General features: G+C 42.9%; 2 protein-coding genes across 13 annotated transcripts in view; one reads left to right on the plus strand and one right to left on the minus strand.

Annotated features, from left to right (window-relative positions):
* Nucleotides 1-256: 256 nt before the first annotated feature.
* Nucleotides 257-2,008, plus strand: LOC111252116 (protein atonal-like). Its single transcript, XM_086988247.1, has one exon. It carries the CDS (start codon nt 817-819, stop codon nt 1,309-1,311), a length of 495 nt encoding a protein of 164 aa, XP_086844373.1. The 5' UTR covers nt 257-816; the 3' UTR covers nt 1,312-2,008.
* Nucleotides 2,009-8,603: 6,595 nt separating this feature from the next.
* The window catches only part of LOC111255318 (phosphatidylserine synthase 1-like), a 35,613-nt gene continuing 18,145 nt past the window's right edge, over nt 8,604-26,071 (minus strand). The window contains exons 1-3 of one of the 12 annotated variants that reach the window (XM_086978160.1): nt 22,483-22,500; nt 12,386-12,722; nt 8,604-11,390 (exon numbers count right to left, since the gene is read on the minus strand). In XM_086978160.1, the coding sequence (XP_086834286.1) occupies nt 10,137-11,390; nt 12,386-12,571 (1,440 nt within the window). In that variant the 5' untranslated portion in view covers nt 12,572-12,722; nt 22,483-22,500 and the 3' untranslated portion in view covers nt 8,604-10,136. The other 11 variants (XM_086978163.1, XM_086978162.1, XM_022817175.2 and 8 more) reach the window with 11 other exon arrangements.

The raw sequence follows: 26,071 nt of genomic DNA on the forward strand, positions 1-26,071 counted from the left end.
TTAGGCAGAAAGCCAAAATTCGGTTCTGCTGCTGATACTTCAACATCAGCCCCAGCAACTGTTGATGCTTTTTCTGTTGCTGCTGTAGCTTCTGCTAACGTGGTCGGCATTACTGCTCGACGTATGGCTGTCAGCTGCTGTGGCCGGTGCAGATCGGTGCGGTGACCGCATGATGTGTCACCAGCACACCAAGCGTGACGCTCTGCCTCCCTCACCCCAAAGAGATGGAGGCGGGCGGGCGGACGGACGGACAGGCAGGCAGGCAGGCAGGCAGGCCTGCTGCTGGAGTTGCCGATGATGAAAACCGAAAACGACAGCAAAAGCAATGCGCCAAAACAACGTCAATGGGGGCGGCGCTCCAGAGGTCCACCCCCGACTCTTCAACTCCCGTAGCAGTCGCTCAGTGCCACGATGACGGTGTCAAGATGGACCGAAGGAACACTTACACTTGACCGGCCATCGGCTTTGGCCATAGCCACTGCAATACACAATCTTGAGGCGGCCAGGCCATCCACCCTGAGAAACTGGGGGAGCTATCGTTAACACTCAGGAGCAGCAACAGTAGTAAGCAGTGCGTGACGTGTGTTTTTCACTACAACACCAACAGAAGTTCGTGGCTCATAGTGAGTCTCGTGTGGTCTTCGCAAATTCGTTCGTGGTAAACTATATTTATTTAATCCATACCTAGTTAACCTGTGCTAAAAACTGAATAGCGTGCGTCCATCGAGCTAATGCTGTAACTAATCTGGTTATACAATCTAATTGCCCTATCAAATTCGTGTCTGGTGTGGTAAAGTCCTGCAACGGTAGAACAACATGTCAGTGGATCTAGAATCTCCACCCTTAACAACAACGCTACAAGCGAACTCAACGCCAAAGAAAATGAGAGGTGACGTCGTCAGATCGTACTCGCTTGATGACAGTTCGGAGGATTTCGATCAAGCCGATTTTCTTGACGATCGTCTTAGTTCACCATTGAAGGACATTCCTCCCGAGGACTGGCTAACGCGAGGTAACCATGACCGCGATTATAAACGACTGGACTTTTCCTGGTCAGACGAGCATACGGTCCCTGATCTCGCAGGGCCAAAAAAGAAACGCAAGAAAAAGAAGAAGTCTCCAATGACTCAATATGGCAGGATGGCAGCAAACGCACGAGAACGTCGAAGGATGCACAAGCTCAATGTCGCCTTTGACAGGCTCCGCGAGGTCGTCCCGTCGGTCAGTGACCGTCAACTATCAAAGTACGAGACACTCCAAGTTGCTCAAAGTTACATCCATGAACTGGCTCAACTTCTACAAAAACACTAACTGTATTTGCCATTTGGCCTGCTATTCGTTAATGCTGAAAATATAATAGCAAAGGTGCCCAATATGACAACTATTAATGGGTAGTCTTGCTTGAACGATTCGCTTAGCCTCTGTCAGAAAAGAGCTCAGTGTTATTTTGCCATGCGTGAAATCTGCTGTCTATGGACTGTATATAAATCTATGAAGTGTGTGCCCCTCATCAAACGGTCACGAGCGAACTCGATGTCCCGTAGTAATACAACCCGCGATACGATTATAGGTAGATTATTTATTTTCTATATATATACACGTAGATCTGCATTGGATTATTGCATAATGCATAGTATTTGCATCGCGCAATAAAAAATCTAAATAGTTATTATTAACTAACCCAGAACCCATCAAATAGAGCACATGTTTGTTCTAATAATACTCGCATTAATAAACGTCGTAGTAATAACAATAATGGTTGTTATTCGAACAACACGAGCAATAGTTCTAAGGCCCGAACTGGCACAATGCTATATATCTATCCACCTGGAGCAACGTATCTTCGAACGTCTATTGTACATAGTACATCGTCCAAATACTATAGCCGCCAAGTTACTGCTGTTTATACTTCCGGTTCTGTGTATGTATTATATATCTTAGCGACAACAGCTGGATTGCGATTTGAATAAATTGATGGTCTAATGCTAACAATGGCAACCACCTTGAACTTTTGTGTCGTTATTAAGTAACATCCGCTCAGATGTGTGTCGGATTACAGAGTCGTCTTGCTCGCGTTCCGCCAGCAGCGGTTGACTGACGGGGCAAATGCCTAGTTCAGGACAACACCTTCGACGTCACACGTAATGAACCAGTACAAAACCAGGCCATATGCGTCCTCAAAATGCTATCCCAAGACACTTGATGCAGCAAGTAAGGTTCATACGTTTACCGACATTTTCTCATAGGCCCTCTATCTATATGTCCTAGCCTACGGTTAGAGCCACGGCTAGTTTTTACCATTAAAATCTCTCTTTTACTACTTTTTCTCTCTAGACACGGAGCGGCACTGGACAAATATTTGAGAGTACGCATAGGAGTAGATCACCCTATTAACAGTAATAATCGAGACGCGCGTCTGACTAGTTTCATCGAGCAGACTCCTCTTCGTTTTGTGGCTGTACTTTACCCTGTTCGATAATACTAACCATTCATATAGGATGGTAGCTATTAGGTCAACGAAACTAACTTGAAGCAAGTTATACGTATCCATTAGGACCAAAAATGTCATGCTATGTTAATCCCGAAACGTATACGTAGTTTAACTGGAACACCTAACCCTTTCGTGTTACAAGCATTTAACTATTACTGAACCGTCAAAACGCTGAATGCTAACGGCTCAAAGTAGTGCACAAAGGGGACACGGTACGTTTCAGCGCGCCATATATCAAAACGCGTTTACTCGCTTTTCATTGTCCCAAGGGGGTTGTTTGCCGGTATGTGAATCGGATGAAATTCGCGGAAGGCGTAGTTGGCCACTTTTTGCTCGCAAGCAGACTCATCATATTGTTCATGGACAGATGATATGTGATCTACTATTCGCGCCCACTGTTTCTATTGCTGTATCGCTAATAAACCGAGTCCTCGAAACAACCGGGACAAACAGGAATGACCCTCAGAGTCACCTCAAGATGAGGAATGAGGTGGCAGTAGCGATGGTTGTTGCTCGGACATCATTTTGCCTTAGATTCACCAAAGTAGCTTTGAGGTGAAAATTCGCTTGTTGCCATTGATTATCGGCACTGAGATGGCTCGAGCCTCGCTTCAATCCAACAATCACGACGGGGGTGATCGCCGATCACCGCCGACCAGTCAGCGATCGATACTTTGATTGGCCACGAAGTCGTCTCCTTGCAGAAAGGCTCGCTATTGCGGGTAGCATATTTCTCGCACCCTGTTGGCCGCTGTTCACAATAGCCGGCGTCTCTATTAGCAGTGACGATCGCGGACAACCCTTCCGCAGGCATGCCGCTTTGAAGTGCATCAAACACTGACCCATATCAGCATTTGAAACATTGGCCATCGAGCTGGATACAGACATTGAAAAAGAGAAAAATATCTCCTCATTTTTTTTTCTCTCCCCCTGTTCGCTAATGAAACGCGATCTAAAAAGGAATGAATGGATGGCCCGATGTAGGCTACACCCACGACGACTTTGGAGTCGGGCAGGCCAAATACGGACAAAGCTACCGCAACGAAGATAATGAGGCCAGCCTGTACCGAAGCGACATGTGTCGCTACACATATCCTACTGTGAGTCGGGGTGTCATTCCCTTATGACAAATGTTGCTGTCGACTCGGTCAGCATACGACCAGCGCTAACACTGTCTTCATGTTCTACTTCAGGCTTGGAAACGGCATCGGTATAAGGCCGTCAGCTCTCATGGTTGGAATCTATAGGTTTTAGGTACATGCAAATACGTGTATAGGGTGTTTGCGCATTGGTATCGTCGATGTTGTTTGGCTGAGGTGAAATCGAACACGACTATGATTTCGGTCTCCAACGATCGGTTAGCCAGCCTGCAGAAATTATAGTAGTTTGTATCGATTCACACATTTGGGTAGGGAGAGTAATATAATTATTAAGTATTTTACGGTTTCTTTGAAACTCCACGTTATACAGGCAGCACATAGACTTTTCACGACCTCAGCAGCTCACAGTCAGCCCTCGCTACCGTACAGATTCGGCGGAAAGGCTTTTGCTTTTCGAAATTTTGTGTTCAATGAGCTGCCATCAGCAATGCCAGCCAGCCAGCCAGCCACCCAGCCGCAAGAACTGTTATTGATCAGAGCTTTCGTAACTAAAATCATTATAGTAGTACCTTATATATCTTACACTAGGAACTAAAGTATACTCAATAGGAAAGTTAAAAATTTGATTTGGGCAAAAATTGCCAGTTTCTTGGCTGGCTTTGCGCCAGTTCCAGTATGATTTTTCTCATAAAAAATAAAAACAACCTCAGTTTAAATAAAAAGACAGCGTTTTACGGCCGGTACCGCCGCTGGGCGTTGAAAGCTGTCTGAATCGAAAAGTTGCTTGATTAATATACTCCGAATGTTAGTTACCAATAGAGTAAATCTGGAGATTTGGTCTAAGAAATGGGAATACGGCTTTTCTTTACATGATTCATTGAAGACTTGATTTTAGTGGTAGCCGTCATAGGCCACATCGAGTGAATACAGTAAACGCACTGGACATTGCTATGGCATACAATAAAAATAGGTGCACTTAACTCAACTTAAAAATCTATCCGGTAAAAAGTCAAACTTTTCAGATCTCGCAATAGTGGTATTAGTAATACGTATAATCATTAGCATACAGACAGTCAGATACACATTTTATAGAGACGGCCCTTATATCTGGAAACAGTCAGATCGTAGTTTCAGCCCAAACGTTATCTAGGAAACCCTAAATCCGCTTAAGTAGCTAATTATTAGCTTGCGAACTTCCGGTAATCTTCGATTTCGGTACAATGCCCTCTTTGTTGCTATAGCCTTGTCTCTCAATCACCGGCTACAGGTTTCTGATAGCTGTGTATCCCCAACTCTTAATATAAAATGGCAGCGGAGAGTATTGTGTACGACGTACAGATGTAGATGGCCCAGTTACGTTGAATTTGCTCTGGATTGCTGAGCTTTTGCAACGAGCACTGCTACCGCAAGTCGGCGGAACGAATCAGGAACTTCAAGTGTTTGTAGCATATATTTAAAAATGGTACACATATGTATATGTGTACATGGTATTTTCGAGCGTTTAGGAGTAATTTTTTGTCGCGTTAGCGAACCACGATAACTATTGTAGATAAGCCCTTGTCGTGGCTTATGTAAGGCAATGACGGTGTGAAGGTCCGTCTGGCTGAATTCGCCGTAGCTGCTAACCGCCATTATTTACTGTCCATTTGTATTTCTCTAGTCAGTTATTGAAGAGAGTTTCGCTGTATTAATATAAAAATACAGAAGTTTCTGTCGAATAAGTTCTAGGGAAGTACGCAGAGGTTTGCGACCGAACATAGACGATGTTGCCATTCTTATCTCCTTTTTATTTGTTAAGAGCCATTTTCATACGCTATTGACTAATGCATGGTGGTGGCTAGACGACACCCCTAGAATAACGTCAGCGAGTCAAGTACATGAGCAAGATAGCACTTTTTGTAGCAGGAAAGGAAGACTGTGGTGGAGTTTGACAAGTTTCCTTCTGAGAGCGGCAAAATCTGCTCAGCCGTAGACAATTAGAGTTCATATCGTTATTTGACTTAAGGTTCAAATGAAATAGGTACCATTAAGCCGAAACCGTTTGCAATCGACCGATCTTTGCTTCTAGTCGCCGACGTTCCATGCAGATAGGTATAAATGGTTAAGCTGGAAGGTGTTAGCTTAGGTCATAGTGGTGTCTGTTTAGTGCTTTTATGTTTTAGTCTTTCGTTTGTTAGTAGCCATAGCGTTATATCATCAAGACCAATGGTGGATTAGATGCTTTCTTCTAAGGTTTTCAAACCTGTCACACTCGTCTTTTTTGTACTGCGAAATTTGAAGTAGAGAAACTCTGTTTTAAAGTGTAATCGCTTTAAAATTTCGTCTCACATAAATATTGTTTTCAAAAAGAAACAGTGACAATATACAATAGCCGATCAAAACTAATTAGAAAATGTTAAAAAGTTGACCGAAAAGCAAAAAATGAAAAAGTGACTAAAAATAATAGTGGATATTATTTTGGTATCTTCTGTGTACCGTCAGCTTATGATGTTCTATATTTCCCCTTGCGTTTATTGTCTTTAATTTCCTTACTAATAATAAAGTTTAAGTTATGCAATTTTTTCGGTAAACTACTTTTTCTGTTTGTTATTTACAATCATTTAATCTGTTTTTAAATACCGTTTCTATTTTATTTTTTATCACATGTTGAAATTGTCGCATTTTGACAAAGGCTACAGTGACTTCATAGAACTTCGCAACCTTCAACAACATAAAAACAGCAAAACAAAAATAGAGGGAGCGAAAAAACCGTAAACAAAAACAGCGAATAATTTTTTGATTAACCTGGTAAAACTTTTTTAAGCGTCGGACAGGTTGAAGAATGTTTGCATACTAAAAAAATGTTTGTAAGGCCAAGTTTGTCCTGGTGTTGAAATTATAAGAAAAAAAAAAAGCGAGTCAAGTACTGGTGAATTACGTGTCCATTTTTTTATAGTTATCGTGGTGGCATGAAAGAGTAAGCTTGCTTACGCTAGACTTAAACTCAACCCCGATATACATACGGGCGACAATTATGGATCTTCCATTAGCTGTAGCTTTTCGAACAGTTAGCACGTCCAATTTGAATCAATCCGGTAACCTGGATTAATTTTAACAGCTTAAACCTACGCGATAGTACAGAATTCCTTGGGTACAGGACTGGTATAAATGAAGCCTGCTGGTGGTAATCTTGCCTCATGGAGTACACTCAGTTGTGGGCCTACTCCCTGAAGTTCAGTAGAAACAAAGCGAATGCGCGCTAACATCACGTATTGTCATCATCACAAAACTAGTTGAGAGACGAAAATTAAAAAAATGATGGCGTCCTTGCAGAACGTTACTTTATAACATGTTGTTAGATATCCACTATTTTTAGGCTAGAATCATGCACTTAAATGAACACTGGTTTCAAGCCAGAAGGGTCTTTCAAAGGGTCGACGTAGTCCAAACCAAATTGTGCTCTAGTTAGAAGGCATCGATGAAGTTACACAGCATCGTCGTTTTTAAAAGAAATTAACCTTGCAAAAGAATGTAACTATTCTAGGCGCTGTTCTAATAACGATTTATAAACACTATATACTTTGTATTTTCTGTTTGATGATTTTCGACGACCTAAGACCCTGTGAGGCGAGAAGCGCATGACAAAGGCAAGAAGAAGCCGTGCTACAGGTAACTAATTGCCTCTCACTAGGATCTTGAGTGTTTCAACAACGTTCCGGACAACAACATTGCTTGACCGTGTGTATTTACTAATCCAATATGGCATATTACAAGAGTCTATCCCAAGGTGTCAGTGCACGCAAGCCAGTCAACCATGTATCACTATTCTATGTAATCCATTATTACTCTGACGAATATTTCGTGTTGTCAGGACACGTAATGAGAAGGTCGACTTTGTCTGATACATCAGACAAATAAGGTTTGCTCCGACTTAACTTTTACAATCTATTTGAAGTGCCTGTTTTACTTCACTGAATAGCAATTCGCTCAGCAACCATATAGCCATTGAAGAGAAAATGAAATAACAAGACACATTTGCTTTAAACGATTTGGTTAAATTAATCTGTGACTATTTCCCGCCCATTAACTGGTATACTGAATGCATACGTAGCCAAAATAGCTAAATTGATGTTCCGATCATTAGGAGAGCCAATGTTTATGCCGTACCCGATTTACGTGCACCTACGCGCACCAGATGTTGGGCTCTGCCAGCTTGTCGGACTAGTCCAGGTATAGCAATCCCGGGTCAACTACTCCAATGGGTAACCATCAGCGCGAGAAAAAAGCGATGTTTGCAAAAGAGAAACTCAAGTTGAATAGGTTTTATGAGCTGTCGTTAATAGTAATTATGAATACCTTGACCTTCTATCCGTATTCTAAACGTTGCCTTTGAAACCGAATACGATAATGTTCAAGAAAGACGGCACATTGAAGAAATTTACGGGATTTGATTCATCAGTTTTCTTTACAGAAGTACTGCGAATACTATATCACTGCTACATATATATATCGTCGTTGAACTGCAGCAAACGATTCTCTTTCGCGAGATGCGGCACCTTGAGTCGTCTGCTCACCTTGACTACCACTCCGTTCCGCTTTTAAAAATTGTTTTCCCTGTCTATTTTTCGGCTCATGTTGCCAGTTTTGTTCATTGTGGGGCCAATAATGGAAACAGTATATGACGCAAGGTTGTCGGCGGGGATCAGGTTAGGCGAAGAGGGTTTGTTGTAGTTTTAGGGGAGGTTAGATGTGGAACTTGCCGTTGAAGTTTTCTCATATTGTCGTTGTATGTATACGACGGAACCGGATCATCATCAACAACAATGCCATCCACGTCGACAGTCACGTCGTGCTCTTTTGGAATGCACGGATCAATTCAGGGTTTAGTTTCTATCAATTCTATTATCAACATTTTTATGATTCCTGATCGTTAGAACAACCTAGAAGCTTGTCCTACTAAATTTCTGCGCAGCTTTTAATAGCCTTTTTGTATTATTATTGATGCTGCATTATAAATAAGTGTCTCGTATAGCTGGCTTGAAATATTCGTCGCATTTATTATTCAACTTTTTTTTTTTTTCTCTCTCGCCGCTTCTCTTCATGGCGGTGTTGTGTAATGGGGTACATATTTTTGGCGACTTTGATGACATCTCCTTTTCGATTTGCCGCCGGTATTTCCATTAGTGACGCGTGGCAGATCGTATACTGTAAATCCAGTTGCATCTCCCGATGTTTTTCTAGTACAATTACAATACAGGCGGCGATTCAGGTTCTACTCTTGTTATGCGCTGTTCCAATATTTGCCCTAACTTCACATATCTTGTCCTTGTATCGTAATACCAGCCGTATCTTTACAATAATAATGATAACAACAACCTTTGTTTCTAACCCCAATTTCGATAGATTCCTGCGAGAATAGGTAACCACCCCGCAGGCGTTTCTGTTCCTTCTTTTATGGGTCAGGTTTTTCATGGATATTTATGAATTATTTACGAGTATTTACGTACATATACGAACGTTAGCCTGCTCTGTTTTTCTTTTATTATTAGCACATTTTTCCTATTATCGCCGCGGACTAGTGCGGCTGCTGCCCCAACGACGTACCACATTTGCTCTGACCTCTATCTGTTTTCTCCATAAATTGTTGGTAATTTTTTTTTCGTGTTCATTGAGCGAAACAGTGTGTCGCTAATTATAATTATTTCTATTATTATACCATCGCCATCATCGTTCATGTATCGTCGTTTCATAGGCATTGTCGTTATTATCTAGCATAAGCAGTCTAGACATTCTGAAGCGGGTCGATGAAAATAGTGTATTTCTTACTTCTATGTTCATAAACTTTTATGTTTCGCTTCTCACTATTTATATCTCTCGAGCGCGTTCTCGTCGGCATCTCGTTTGTTTTCTTCATTTCTTCGTTGAATGAAGATGCCGTTAAACAAATACTATCACTGCTAGAGTCGGATCTCTCTCGGAGAGCAATATTTACAAGCGTACAACAATAATACAAGAATATTACCGTATTGGTTGTTATTATTGTTTTTCTAGTGATGCGTGGATCGGATCGATGGGACGTCCATGTCCAGCGGCGACGAACGACAACGAATCCTTCATACAGGTACCTTTATTTAGAGGAGCGCCATATTACACGGAACTGCGGCAGTCGGGTAGCAGATAACCCGTAACTTTTCGATTTAGACTTTTCATCAAGACTAGATATTGTTGCCGAAACTGTATAACTTCAAATACTTCTAGACTGAATCAGGTAAAGTGAAACAACAGTTTATCTTCCAGTTCGTCGCTTTTGGAAGACCACGCCTCATCGGCCATAAGTTAGTGGTTTCTATCCATATATATATATATATATATTCATTAGAGTAGTAATAAGGGCATTGCTAGAATTACCGAATATCGTCGTTAATCAGTTTTCTGCTCGGTGCCTGATAAACAGTGATAGCAGCGACAGTTATATTCATTTATCTAATATTAATAGTATTATTATTTTATTTATACTTATTCCATTATTATTATTATTATTATTAAACTAATCAAAAAGAACTCGGTTACTTGACTTTGTACATAACCGCTGTTGACTGTTTCGCAGACAAGCTGCAATCTTCGCGACAGAACACTGCTCGAACGCTGCGGGCAACGATACATATGAATGTCAAAATGATCATGGCTGAGACCCATAACGAAACCATGAAGAAGTCTAAAAACGGAAACGTCATCAGGCCAAATTTTATTGAGAATAATGTATCCGTGATACTCAATAATAACACGAACTTTGAGTGCGTTAAAAGCGTCTGCGTACCCCGCGTCATGGCAAACAGGTTGGCGATGAGAGGGATGGGAATCACAGCGCACAACGTTGTCCTCGCCGCCATTAGGTGGGCGTGCGGCGAGATATTGAAGAAGTGCTTATACAGGAATGTGTTTAGCTCTGATATTTGACCGACGAATAAGCTGAGAAAGATTGCTAGCGCAAGATCCATGCTTGGTCTTCCGGCAGATCCCGTCTCCTCCACCGAAGCTGCGTTCGCTGCTGGACTTACGCCAATGTGCTTCGAGGACGTGGAGCTTATAAGACATGTTAGGTCTCTGGATGGTTTTTTAGCTTTGTGGCATTCATACTCTATCCGATCTCTTCGCTTGCCTCGATCGTCCTTATCGTAGAAAATAGCATCTGGCGACTTACGTCGCTGACCAGATACACAGCAGAAGGTTATCAGTCTTCGGCTGATCCTTTCCGAGTGCCAGTCGAACATATGTAAATTATTCATTTTGCAGAATTGCATGCCGATATAATAGCCTAACCCATTACAGATGACAACATCTAAAAGGATACGATCCCACCAGCACTCTGCGAAATTCGGAAGCAGATGCACGAAGCAGTACTCGGTCATCTCCCACACGATGCTGTATATCCATAAGATTTCGTATTGGCGAAAGATGATCGCTTTAAAGGCGCATCCGACGAGATGAGCGACGGCAAAGATGTCGAGGTGAGTGTAGATTTTTTGCCAGGTAACGGGGTCACAGTTGACCCCGTACTCGGTTCGTAAGCTGACCGCTTGATTGCTCTGTGGAAACACACTTCGCACGGTCCGTGAGTACGTGTCAACGTCGTGGATGAAAAGGAGGGCGTATAAGTTACACAGATTGCAGAAGATGACTAACCCGGTAAACAGCCGCCAGCCGTACTTTAGCGGCGGATAGAATGGATCCTCAGGCAGAAACAGCACTGACAGAGTGAGCGTACTGGCCAACGCGGCCATGCTGGTCCCCGATGAGTGCTTCACAAACGAGATGACTACCTGTGTTGGAAAGAGGGCCATAGAAACACACAAGGACAGAGAGCGACAAAGAGGTAGAGACAGAAACAAACATGAGAGAGAGTGTGGTATAAAAACAGGTATACGTGACGGCAGAGGAGACGCCGACGAGAGCAGCAACAGCAGCCGCATTAGATATGGGCGACCGCAAAAATAGATTCACCTGTTGGAAACGCTTATTCTGGGTATCTACTCCTACCTATCACTGCTGCTGTATAGAAACTGTATGCTAGGACAGTAGACAAAAGAATTAGGCGAGCAGTCTATTGGGCGTCCAGTTGACAGAGGTACTTACCGTCTACAAGCCAAGCTGGGCAATTTTCGTGCGGTATGTTTGCCGCTTGCCCTCCTCTACGCGATGCGTAGGAGCTCCATAAGCATCAACTAACATTGCACTAAATCAACTAAATAGATATAAGCGCTCGTTCTGTTGCAATGGCTGAGCAATAGAATGGATGGGGAGCGAGGCAAGCGGGATGCGTATGATACGTATACATACTCCTTCGTGATGGGGGAATATGAAAGAAATTTTCACTCAGCGAGACTATGAGAGCGCCCCTACCAGGAGGAATATAACCTTTTTTGACCGTGTACAACTTAGCCCTATTAGCTATTAGCTACGGTCGACTGGTTTAATGGTTAGAATATTGGCTAGTGTTTATGTAATTCTCTGCCCATTAAATCTAATAGTGGGGACGGAAGGAAATTATGTGTCGTGTAGTCACAGTTTGCTGCTATATAATACAATAATATATGGCAAACGAAGCAGAAACACGTGATTATACAATACATTGTTCGTTCCTGGGTCCGGCTTTGCCACTGCAACGCCGGTAGCAACGCGATTCCCTTGCTGTCTTGAGCAAACCAAAGATAATAATAAGAAAAAAATGGTGATAACTAGCCTTTCCCATCCGATTCGTATCACCTCAGTCCTACCAATGACCGGACACAAATGTGTCGCATATCGCAGTACCCACCTGCACAATATAGAGCATAAGACAGACGAAGCCGAGACAAGCTACTGCATTGGCCACCTGCTTCTTCGAATGAAGCATCGATAGACGAGACAGCACGCTGAGCTTTCGACGGGACTCGCAGCGCTTTGAGTTAGGCGTAAGAATACAGTCCGTGCGGAAATCCAGCTGCCGTGTGCAGGAACCCATCTTGGCTATGCTTAGCGCTGTCACCCCCTGGGGATTGAGACCGCTTTAAAAATCAAAGCAGTTGAGAGAATAGGCCGTGCGATGCCGATCCGATCCAGGTGGCCCTCGTCACCTACAATCCAGTCCTGCTAAGACGGCAAAATGTCCGGTTCTACATATTCGACGCAGAAAATGCACCACGAAAATACAATAACGCACCACAGGCATTAAAACAAAGATAGCACAGAGACAGAAATCAAACTGCTGTTAGAGGCCGGACGTTCGCATATCGTTGTAATTGCCGCATCGCTTGATATAGGCAGATACAAATAACCTATAACACTGTTTCTGTTATCATTTGATACTTTTGGACAAAATGTACGTAAATACTAGCGTTATTAACCACCATATAGTCCCACATGCTGATGAGGCTTCTCCATCATTCAGGGACACACGTTTACCATTGATAAAACAACCGACGGCAGAGGCTAGGCGTACCTCTAGCCTAATTCGAAAGGACGTCAAAATAAAAAGGGGAGAAAGTGTTTTCTTAATATTTAACGGTGAAGACTTTTGCCTAAAGGTACCGCCTTGTATGTGGCAGCTGTAATAACGCTCTCGACGATAGCAAAGCCGCTCTCGGAGCGTCGTCCGTCGAGTTTCGACATTCGCCGAGTGGCTTATGTAGCAGCCACAGCACCAGCGGCGTTCTCGATCCAACACGCAAGCCTTCGTCGCTCCATGCCGCCATAGTAGACTGCCATTGAATCGGTACTGAGTACACGGAGACATTCCGTGACCTAGTGTTAAACAAACTCGGCGCTCTGCAAACTCGCTGCAACCGGATAGAATGGCCAAGTAATTAAACAGCAGTATCGGACGTAAAAGTCGAAACTTTTTTGTATCGGTCAGCTTATTACGATTTGCGCAGCACGCAGCGAGCAGCAAATAGGCTAGAAAAGGTTGTGGCTCAAAAATAGAGTACGAGCGAGAGGCCAACGTCGTCTCAATAGTCATAAATTTACTCGACAAGTTACTTCGTCAGTGCGGCGGCACTCTTGCATACAGTTTGAATGCAACATTTGCCATCATCTACATACGATAGATACTAGTGCTGTTATGAGCTCTCTGCTGCCGAAAAACTCAAATGTCAGAGACCATCAAGGATCGCAGATTCAAAGATGCAGAGACAAACTGACTGACTAAGACTGCCTGTCAGCTAGCGACGAACAGTACCCGTCCGTAAGCGTGCGTATCTATCTGTTTTTGTGCGCATGTGTGTTGGTGTGCGCCAATAACCGAAAGTCACCTCTTGCTATTATCAGCCTAGAACAAAGCGTCTTCAGATACCTCGAGTAGCGAAAAATTTTAGTCCTTGTTCTCAGACGAAAACGACTACGGCAAGGCCAGCAGGATGCTCCCCCACGTATACTAAACAACATGATTCCACCTCGATTCTTTTTCTATTATCAGCCACTTTCCTGCCGTGTCTAGCTGCGTGTGATAAATATTCCAGTAGACGCAAAAGGTCAGGCGCACGTTCGTTTGAGCACGTTTCAAACAAGTTAGTCCTAACGACCCTCGTCATAAGACCCATGGATGTCTGTCGTGGCCGCATCCGACGATGTCGCAAAGCACCTACTAACAGGACAAAGGCGCGAGTTACAAGAAAGTGACAAGTGAATGAGTGGAGATCAGAGGATTCTGGAAAAGCATGTATTTACATAGAGTATGGTTACGTCTGCCTGAATGTTAATTATTAATCTATACTTTACACGAAATGGTCGAATAAAATCTGTTGGATAGTTTGAACCTACATTTCTATAGATTGGGTAAAATAGTTACAGACTAAGCCAATACTCAACCTGGTTATTTTCGTGGTCGAATACTCGAGTGCGAAATTGGATGAACTGAATTTCTTACATAAAACATATGTACTCATACTTAGCTGCTATAAGCTAATTTAGATCTCGGCAAACTGCAACTAAGTAGTTAGCAGTTGTAGGGAACGCTACCAATTTATTCGTCTTTCCTGTTTTTCTGGAGACGTGAGGGCTTTTTGTGTACCATGTGTCTGTATGAGAGAAAAACAGAGAGTTGGACTGCACAGGTCTCGGAATGTATTTTTCTTTATAGCAGTGGCTTGTTAATTGATTTCCAAGGTGTCCTTTAGAAAACGAAGTAGGTGATACAGATGAGCTTGAGTCAGACAACATCCACGACGATGGTGGCGGCAGCGACCCACCTTCCCATTAGCCACAAAGAGTCTACCTTCATTTCCCGTGTAAAAATGGCTCTACGTGAGCTAGTTACGTAAACGACAGCTGTGAACAGAGCGTGAAGAAAAGTCAAGGCCGATAAGTCGATGTCCATCATCTGGGGGCGAGCCCCGAACCATCTTCGTCAAGGGGCATGAGTGACGCCAGCAGCAGGGGATTTCTAGCAGCAAGCAAGCCGGTTGGATATATTGAGTGTTATCGCTTGGCTGGGCTAGGTACTAATTAAGGGAACACAACGTTTGCACACGTTACCTACAACTGGCAAGTGTCAGAAACGTAGTGCTCAAAAGTGACGGCGCCACTTTTTGCCATCAGCAGCCTGAGCAAGCTTGGTCGGGATGACCTAATTGCTCTATTGTAGGCCACGACTATCATCTGAGGTTACTGTTCTGATAAAATGTCACAAAGGTGGTACCATCACTCGCTGATGATGCTGTGTTGCTTTTTTTTTTTTTTATATATATATAGAGAGAGAGTGAAGAACCAATGAGTGGGGGAAGAAAGGAAGTGAGGCGCACGAGATAGGTCAATATCTTGCCGTCAGTACTTCTGTACTCTGGTGCATTGAGCAATAACAGTTTATAGTGGCGCAGCAAGTTCTAGCGTCATTTCGTCGATTTGTTCTGTATCACGTGTAACGCACGGACCATTTTGTAAGGATCCACTACTCACTTGGATTAAAGGACAATTAGTTGCTGTGAGCGTGCTAACCCGGTAAGATAATTCTATTGGTATCTACCCAGTCTCGATTAGTGCAACTACTTATTTATGCGATGACTAAAAGTGCTCGGTCTCTTGTTTGCGGTGATGTTTGTATCCGCACACGTATGTCTGTATGCACTTTAATCATATAGTTGTTACTATAGGTGCACGCGCATAGGCACTGACGCGTATATCTAGCTCAGTGGATAGCTATGACTGAAAATCGCTGAAGCAAATATCACTCGCCCGTTAGGCACATACGCAGGAGGGAACAGAACACGGCGACAAGGAAGGAAGGAGAGCTACGGGTTAAGAAGACGCATGTTGAGAAGCTGCTTTAAATACGCTATGACCGCTGTCAAATCCACTTGTCACGTTATATTTGACGTAGTCCGCAAAGCGTGTTCCGGAAAGTTTAACTGACGAAATTGTACTTTACGAAAGCCAAACGATCACACTGCCTTCGTAGGTAGACGTACTTCGGTCAGTAGCAGAAATAAAAGTCTTGTGGTATGAGTACCGCCATGGATGTAAGTGAGACACGGAACGATATCAGACCGTTTCGTATCATGTAGTAAGCCTTGGATTCATCCAAGCTCAAAGAGACTGCGGCACATGAAAACTACAGATACGATAACAACATTTTTGCTACACTTCCTGTAGAACGCATGGATGGGCATTTGCTCCTGGGAAGCGTAGTGATAATATATTGCTGTTGCATCCGACGGAACAATCCAATGCATACACTGATGCATGATTGACACCAATTTTTGGCAGATTTTCAATTAGCGAGGAGAACGGTGCGTGTTGGTCTGAGATGGTTCTCGGCTTCGTCGGCCATCGTGGGAAAATCTGAGAAGCGCGTTACTGCCACGATGGATGAGTTATTTGCCTTACATATGTATTATGCCTTGTCACGACCATTTTAGTTCAATTTACTGGCCCAAGCTGGATTAGATATACTCAGGGATATAGTTAGTGTAACCCGTTCTGTTACCCATATATGTAGCTGGAAACTTCTCTTCTCTCGAAAAATCTCTTGGTAAGCAAGTCTGTCTAGGGTGTGTACTACAGTCAAGCAAAAATAAGGCTAACAACATTATCCTGCAATGGTTACCATCGGCCAGATTGCCAATGGCATTCTGCTTGAAAAACGGTCAAGATTTTGGTAAAATTGTACAAATACACTGAACTGGGATGCTCTCTAATCTTGCTATTTGTCAATCCCGTAAGGGCAAGAGATTTAGCGCGAGGTATGAGTCAGGACAATATTCGACATACGAAATTCGGCTCCAGCTATGCTACAATGCCACGCGTCCAATCATATTTCCTCTCCGAACTGATTCGACAAAGGGATCTTGCATTGTAAGAAAGCCATGAATCGTTTACCAAGCTAGGAGTTGTGGAAGTGTATTATTAAAAGCGTACAGCAGAAGTGTGACAGAGCTTTAGCGGTTAAAAAGAGGGAGCTTTATTGCTATTGCTGCTGCCTGTTGACGGAAAGTTGTAATGCTCTTGGCTGGTTACAATGTTGTCCATACCAAAGAGTTATACAACGTTCACTATGGGTATGGTGAGTAACCGGTCGTCCTCGCAAACGAACATCGCTGAATTGCTTATCCAGCTGGACAAAGGAGAGCGACGTCGCAGTAGCTTCTATGGCGTAGACTTCCTTGATGGCCAGATTTAGTGGACCGAAGATACAGCAGGGCTGCTCATTAACATATGGGGGGTGGTTAAAGTGAGTTAGCATTTTCACAATTCTTTCGCTATCCAAACCGTATGACTTCTTTCGAGCAATTATATAGCGCAAGTTCGAGCACATCGCGGTCACAGGGCAAGATTTGATGTGTTTCATACTATAAAATCGTATCGGGCACGGGTTAGCCTTATGAAAAATGGTAAGAGTCATTTCGAGCGTACTTTATATTTATAATAGAGTCAGTGGAATGTACACGACCCGATACTCCTAGGTAATGCCGCCCTATAGCGGTGTATTGTCGTTGGGTTTAAACGTTGTTAGCCGCATAACCGTACCGGACAAATGATATTGATTGGAAATTAATCCCTCCGCAACTTTTTTTCGACGACCTTTCTTTCGTTGTCCGCATCGATTAGTTAAGTAAGACACTTAAAAATAGATAATAATACACTCCGTTTTTTTATAAATGAGATACCTAGCGCCGCCTTAGACAATTTACTAACATTGGTTCGTATTTCGTTTGCTTACTGTCTTCCGCTTGCTAAGTGATGCAAATCCCGTAGATCCTAACGCAACCCCCAACCCTTATACTTACCTTCCGGCTATCTCACCCCTTTGTCCTTTTATACATAGGTCTAGTCCTAATTGTGTTACTTCGTGGCAGCTATAAACTCGATCCCGAAGGAACAACTAAGGCAGCTGATGTAATTTAACTCTCTACCTAAAAGTCATTAAATTCACCGTGTATTTTCTCATAGTTCCCAAAAATATCACTCGTAATTTTTTCCTTTTCGTCTGTAGATTGTTGATATTTTCAGAAGGACAAGGCTAAATTTCCAAAAAAACAGTCCAGTTCTTCAACTTCGTCTTGAATTCTACTCTTATCTTCCTGTTCTTTTGAGTTTGGCAAAAGTTACTTGATTCGGATGTTACTTGCTTTCTGGAGCAGTGCTCAAAATGTACATTGTCAGCGTCACTGTGATGGTTGGGTATTTCTCAATGTGCGTAAAGTTTTGATACAGCTGATATCCTGTCTGCAATGCTCCGAGGATATGTTTATGACTAATTTATGACGTAAGGGTTCATCTGAGTGAACATTTCAGAGATTCATCTGCCGCTTTACAACCTCTCAGAACTTTTTGTTCTTATTGTTGTCTATGTTATGCGGACCTTTTTTTATTTATGGAAAATAAAGACTGCTTTATTTTCGCTGCATTTATATACAGAGTCTCTCAGAAAACGTGTCAGTGCAGCCGAAAATTAGAAAGCGGCCTGTTGCAAATGATGCCACTTTGGCTAATCAGTTTTCTTTACCACTCTCTTAGATTTGAAGTTAGTATTACTAAAAGAGTAGCGATTCTGCTTAGACATCTTCGATCACTTCTAACTGCCCCGCATTTTTGTTCAGGCAACGGTACACAACCCTATATTAGTCGTCGACCTAAATATCTATGTAAAATGTTTATTTTCGTTTCAGCCTACATTTCTGGTTCATTTCTCTGAAGCCTAAATATGTATTTATAAATACTTAAGCTTATATTTTTTTTCCTGTTCATACCTCTTTTTACTTATCGTAGAACATTGGTCACAGCTTGGAAACTAAGTGACTTTTGAATTCGGCAAAACTACGTCACATGTACAAATTCCGAAATTTCCTGGTCTTTTCGCCGCCTTCTTCATACTTCTTTAATATATCCGAGTTTCATGAAGTTTCTTTTTTTCACTTACAAATCACTTAATCAGAATCCTTTTTTTTGTCAAATCACCACGATATGCCCAATCGGCCTATTCTGACAAGTGCTGACACCGCCCACATGCCTCAAATGCAAACCCTGTTGCTAACTGCTGCGTCAAGACCCAGACCAGCAATTTCTCATAAACTCTAATCAAAACTAATTGCCTCGAAAAACGTCTTTTTTTTTTTTAAAAAACGTTTACAGCGGTACATAGCTATCAACCATTTCAGCTAGGATATTTCTTCTCCTTTAAGAGAAAAATGTTCTCTTAACTCATATCCTATACTTTTCTCTTTTTTGTAACACTACTAGTTAATACATCTTAATTGAATATTAGATAGTTTAGGTACGGATTGAATAGTTTTATCTATTGGTTACACTAACGCATGTTACTTTAGAGTTTTTCTAATTGAATAGGTTTATTCCTAACTAGTACTTGTAGGGAGTTGTTGCTTGTCTCGAGCCGATTTTTTCTGAGGAATTTTCCTAATTTCGCTACTACTCCGACTACTACGATTCCGTTAGTTTAACGTCACGTCCAAAGTTAGCTACCGTAGCTATAAACTGTAACAAAAATTACGACCGTGACATCATTTTGCCAACCTTCAACCTGAATAATACAGAAGTGTGAGTGGGCCTGTATCCCACTTGGGAGAAACGTATGTTTAGACTTATAGAATGTAATGCGTAGATAAGCTATGAAATGGAATGAGTGACGAATCCAATGAGGTAGTGGCTGGGTGTATAGACCTTGCGCGTTCTCACTGCACTTAGAGCTTCGCTCACTGGCTAGTGTTGCCATACATAGTAGCTCTCATGGCTAACCACCTTTGCCTTGATCGGCCGCATAGTCAAATGTCACAGCTCATACTAAATAACACATGGTGAAAAGATCAAATACCTATTTCTATATTCTGTGTGTGTTGTGGAATATCGTTTAAGGGCACACCGTCAAAGAACGTTTGCATCCTTTTGCGCCTCCTACACTGGCGATTCTTGTACGTTGAATGTCTGTAGAAAACACAACAACAAAACGTCCATGCAAACGTAATTGGCAACGACACTACTAAATGTAATTCCTCAAGAGTGTAGGCACCATACGAGTGGAAGGGGCAATCTATGGCCCTCAGCAGCTTCGTGAAATACCACTAACTCAGTGCTCACACAGGCCTGGACGTTTCGATCACCGACCTCAATTCACAACTCACGTCAACACTAGCAACCAGTGATGGTAGCTAGCTATGCGGTGCCACTAATGGCAAGACGTTGACTAGCATCTTGCCTTTTGCCTGCTTTTTGCTGGTATAACGTCGAATGACCGCCACCGTCTATCAGTGACCGGCAGCATCTCCAAGTGGCGACGGACGTTGTCGTTTTCCGGCCTGAAGAATCTTGGTAAAATCAGCACACTCATCAATAGCTAGGTGCTCATTCCATGTCTCCGATATAGTGGCATTTGTAGTCTAACAGAACGCCTCTCTGTTCGGTAGCCCGGTTGCAGCGGTGACGGTGGTTGTGGTGGGAGACCGAGACCTCCGCAAAGGGGGAGCAGCCACGCGGTTGAAGGGGCGCGAGAGCGGCCGTGGAGGAGGGCAGCATTGTGCAGCAGTACAGCATAACGGCAATGGAAGTATGTGTTATTGGGGCATCTGTCCACCAAGGTAGTGGAGTGTCGGTCTAACTGTTCAAATGGGCGGAGGGGGTGAAACGGGTCTGCTACTGTACTATGTACTAACGAAAGACTGCACTGATGAAAGCAGAGCAACGCCAGGCTGAATGAGCTAGCCACCAAGCCAACACAATGGCGGGCGGGACTAAGGGATGATCAGCTAACTAGCCGACCGATTCAGTCGGATTCGTACTGAGTCTTGCAGCTTTGTCTGTTCCCGCTGTACAGATGCGAGTGTACGAGACGTCCATGAAGACGAGATAGCACCACGATGAACGGCCACCGCCTCAGCCGTAATCACAGCGACAGCAGCAGCAACAGCTAGGAAGTATGGCCAAGAAGCAGTGAAGCTGAAAGTCAGCGATAGCAGCCACAACTAAGGACGTTATTCTTTTACATCGGCAACAGTGGCCACGGTGACAATGGAAATCAGCTGACTGTCCAACCCGCACACAAGCATTTCACTGTAGTTGAAGAGTATGAAGCGACAGAAGAGCTCAGCTTCAGTTTAAGGGGCACTGAATATTCAGTTTACTGAGGCCGATTTAAGTCAGCCGGCTGCTGGTTTTTCCCTGTCCTGGTCAGAGCTCTCTTTTCTGTTGTCCGCTTGCGCTTTATGTTGGAATCTACTTTTCTAGTCTGGGCCTGCCGCCTACTCGTCGACAATCTCGTTTACAAGCGGTTTACCGGTTTCTTTTTGACTCGACGACTCACCGATTTTCCAGCAGCGGAAGCAGCAGTAGAAACGGTGCTTTCTTCGTAGAAGTATTGATCAAGAGGGAAACTCCTCTAAGGATTTCCAACGAAACATTAGTTTCTGGCAGCGCCACATCAACACTACTTCTTCTACTCCTGGAGAACAGCAGCCACCAAAACGATGGTTTAGTTTCCTTTTATTGTTGTTTCTAACGAAAAAACGAGATGTCTCCAAACATTACCGATTTGAATGCAGCCGCTGCTTCGGCCTTTGCGTTAGCTATTTTTCATTCTTGACTGTTGCCAATGTTGGCCGAAATGCTATTGCTGAGCCTTATAAGGCTAAGAGGTTCATGAAAGAGTTCCTATTACGCCTTGTCATGGCGCTCGAACTGCTAGGAACGTTACACCGTAAACAGATACTAGAGACCTCTATTACTACACATAATCACATTCTTATAAAGAATTCTTAGTACCACTACTAGAAGTATTATGCTACATACAGTAGTACGAAAAGTAGATGGGCCTTATTTGATTACGCTGAGGAAAGAAGCCTCCTGCAGTATGGACTGGAGATCCACGAAGTGCCATGACTGCGTACAATCGGCTGCCAAATGTATGCTGTACATGTCTTTGTCGCCGTCTATTTGGAGCAGGTTGATAGTTGCCTACTTCCTAACCGAATAAGAATTTGTTTGGCTGGGCTTTTTAGGCATAGATACAATTCATTTTGTGCTGCAAGCTAGTCGCCTGATAGGGTGTCTAACGGCGATACCGGACGTAACACACGAGGTTTTTTAGACTAAGAAATAACAGGGAATTAGGCAACGGCAAGAATATACCTCAACAAACCTAACCATAGATAGTCTAGTTGTACCGCTGAAGTCAGTCAGTCACACCCACCAGTCTCACAGTCTCGGCACGCCGAGCGTTGCTCGCTCGAAAGATTTATCATTATTTGCCGTGGAAATGGGTAGCTTGCTCAGCAAGTTAAACAAACTACCTTGTTCTTGGTCGGGGACAAAAGGAAATATAAGGTATCATCTGCCCGCTCGTGAAATAATTGCGCTTTGTGATACTTCAGTCCATAACGTTTGCTAGATATCGCTTGTCACTGCTTGCTACCACTTTCATTTACTTTGACTAACCTGGATACTACTATTTCCGCCTGGCGTAGGACACTGCATCCAGCCTGTCCCGTTCCGTTCATTCATCGTAGACGGCCAGTATAGAGCCGTGAGGCGGACTTTCCGCAAACGCCCAGGATAACGCCCATTGGAGACTGGGGAACGACAGTGCTGTGCAATGGATATTCTAGCAACTCCGTTTACGTTGCCAGTATAAACTTGTTATGGCAAAGATGAATCAACGGCTGGAAATCACCCTTTCTCTCCATCCTTTCCTCTCCATCAACAGTTTGTCACTTTTTTTCGTCATCCATCATTTTGATTTTCCAAGAGCGAGCGAAAACTCTTCCGTCTGTTTGTCGCTGTCGCCGGAACACCTTATATGTACCTGAAGGACAAGGCCCGGCCGACGGGTAGATCTCGCGTGTGGTTGTCGACGGAGAAGTGTTTCGTGGCGAAACAAGAAGGATCTACCGCCACGGCTACCGACGAGCAGGCCTGATGCCTAAGACAATTTTGGTCAAGTGGACGCTACGAGCATGCGAAGTAAGACTACAAGAATAATTTTAGGTACACCATCATGGCATAAATGTAGCACAAACTCTGGGATTATTGCTAGACTGTTTTTGCACGCAAAGAGTGAATAGATGTTTTCTTTCGTTGCTAGGAGAGCATATATACGAGTGTGACGTCGTTGTGAACTTTAGACATAGAGTTAGTATAATTTCGTATAAACTTGAATGGTACCAGATAAAGGAGTTATTTGATGCTCATCAATAGATCACAGTGGCAAAGCTACGTCAGAGAATGATCTAGCAATCGGAACGTCCCACGAGTAGGAGGGAAATCCGCACCTCCGGTTTACGATGAGCTAGATAGTCGGGCAGGATTTTTTATTGAAGTAGCGCATTAATTTTAATCCTGTAGAAAATCAAGATGCACATTTTGGCTATTCCCTGTTCGTTGACATTATCACAATTTCTAATTATGCCGCTGAAGCTTGAAAAGCTGTGGCGTTGAGCACTGCAACGCTGCTTGCGCAGTTTATCTTTTTTTTACCTTTTTATTAGGGCACTTATTTACCGTGTCAACGGATGAATGAATACCCTAACTTATCCTGTGTACGCTAAATACGTGAACCAGATTAAGATATTATAGGTAAAGCACCAATGACTGTGCGAAAACTATTCGTTGTTTCGTTTCTAGATTTTTCATTCGTACGCAGTCGGCCTCGTGGCACATTGAATTAACCGATAACAATAGTGAAAATAAAGTACATTAATAAACGGGTGCATTAAATAAAAAACGTGCAGACAGCACTATACAGTGAAACTCAACTACGTAGTAGAAGTTCAAAAACCCTTAAGGTTCGATGTTGTATATGTTAATCCTACAGAGAAGTTTCAGATGCGCTTCTTCAAAGAAGTAACTTCGAATAAATGGCACTTAGGATCGCTTACAGTATACATTAAAGTATATTCCATCGTATAATGATTTGTCGATCGTTCTATATCGACAGATCTCATGCAATTACCTATGTCATATAAACGAAAGTGTACCATTTGTCAGATATTTATGCTCATGGACCAGTACTCTGACCAAAACCTTCGTCGGGAAGGGCTTAAACCCTTGTCATGTTGTTGTAGTGTTTTTGACGCAATATCTCTAAAAAGACGCGTATCATTTATGAAAGCGAAGTTTTCTAAGGCAGGATTCCCTAAAAGTGTTTCCTACTTGGTGTCACATAAAGTATTACCTCTATCGGAGTTGAGACCTGTATTAGCTGCCAGTTCTCTCTTTGCCTGTGTATGTGCAAATTTTAACAGCCCAGTTCCCTGCTATTTGATGTGCTACTGCTATTGTTATAATCGATTCATTCGAAATCGTTGCTTTTTTCGTTATAGCAGCCTATGGAAAATCGTTGAATAGGCACCCCTTATTGGACACCGGAGCGGTTTCCACCGAGCAGACGACAAACTTTTAAATGAGTTACACCCAGCATCATACAGATATTGAAATGACTATAACGATAACAGCAAAGCTAATAACGACAGTAAACGTAGCAGAATAAAAACCGCTACTAGATTGCTAGGGGCCAAGCGAGGACGAGGTAAGGAAATCGTCTTCAGATAAGGCAGTTTTCGAGCTCCAGAGCTCATCCTAGCAGCCCTAGTCGCCACCGTCGTGGCCAAAGACGGATTTCACTTCGCTTTTTGCTTCCTCATCTCGTTCTCCGTCCATTGATTTCGTTTTCGGCAGATGCTAGCAGAGTTGACCCTCAAGCAGGCGGAGAATTTGTTCTGTGGCTACTGGGTCGCTACGCGAATATGCGTAGACTCGCGCAAACATTACTGCCCTATTTTTCCAAGGTCAGCTGGGAAAGTATGCCTGAACATGGTTCGAAAACACAAAAGTACCGTTAATCTTCAAGGGCCAGCAGCTGCATATCCAACCACCGCATAATGGTTCCGCCGAGCTCTGGCCTTTTGTACGTCGGACCGTTTTTCTACAAACCTGTAATGAAGTATGACGTTTCTGGCTTTCATCTGTATTACGCATACCTAAATCGATTACGAGTGTTTGCAGCTACAGTCTAGTGCATAGCTGATCCTGAAATCTTTGATTGAAGAGAAATACTAGTTTAGAGCGAAGAATGTTCTCTCGCATAAGACCGAATTATGGATGTCGTCGGTAAATCAAGCCGCATTAAGTGTCTATTTTTGTCCGAGGGCTTTTGGCGGCGCCGAAGGGTAATGGAAGAGGTTAATGCAGACGTGTTCCAGCAGGGAATAAAGTCATATTGTACTATTACAATATTTAGTAACTAGGAAACGACTTCGAGCTAACAGTGAACGATTAATCGCAGTATTATACCTGTTTTGTGCTGTTGGACGATATTATTTTTCCGCAACTGCCTCGATATAAAAATAATTTTGTCCGCTAATTTATCCTACCTACGTTTACACAGTTTTTATCTAGTAATATGCTAAACGGAGCAATAATTATTACATTACTATATCTCGTACTTTTCCTATATTGTATATGACCAAGAACTATACTGAGTACGTTTGGTCCCAATATAGAATATGATTCATTTTATTGTTGGTTGTAAATATTTCGCCGGGTGGCGCCTAGTAAGAGTACCTCGATTTCGCATTACCGTTTTTTGTTTATCCGTATTGCCGTTTGCCAGACAAGAGGCCAGAGTTATTTGCCGACCCGAGTCAAACATTTCATGAAGAATTTTTGCCTTGCAAGGAGCCTATGGTTATAGGTGTTCTCCTTACCAAAGATCGCTTGGACATCTGGATGCGCAAACAGGTGTCGTTATTTGTATTTTGATTAAAAAGGTCAAATAAGCTACTTATTTGATCATCGGTAGATAATTCGGTACGATGTAGCAGTGGTCTGACAGCTTTGTGAGGCGTCGCAAAGGCGAGTGAAAGATACGATACTAGCTTGATGGCTAGTAAATCGTAGTAATTAGTTGTTCTAAGATTATTTAGCGCGCCGGAGCATCGTTCCTGCTTTTCGCACACTCCCTCAAAGGTGTGAATTTTTAGGAACTGTTAATCGCTATACAATCATTGTCAGGGTTTTATTTATCAAC

This window comes from Varroa destructor, unplaced genomic scaffold (genome assembly GCF_002443255.2).
Source record: "Varroa destructor unplaced genomic scaffold, Vdes_3.0 BEIS01000001.1, whole genome shotgun sequence".
In the NCBI taxonomy this organism is placed as follows: Eukaryota; Metazoa; Arthropoda; class Arachnida; order Mesostigmata; family Varroidae; genus Varroa; species Varroa destructor.

Bases quoted from the DNA above. Each gene is read 5' to 3' on its own strand.
- LOC111252116 (XM_086988247.1), top strand. From the start codon at position 817: ATGTCAGTGGATCTAGAATCTCCACCCTTAACAACAACGCTACAAGCG.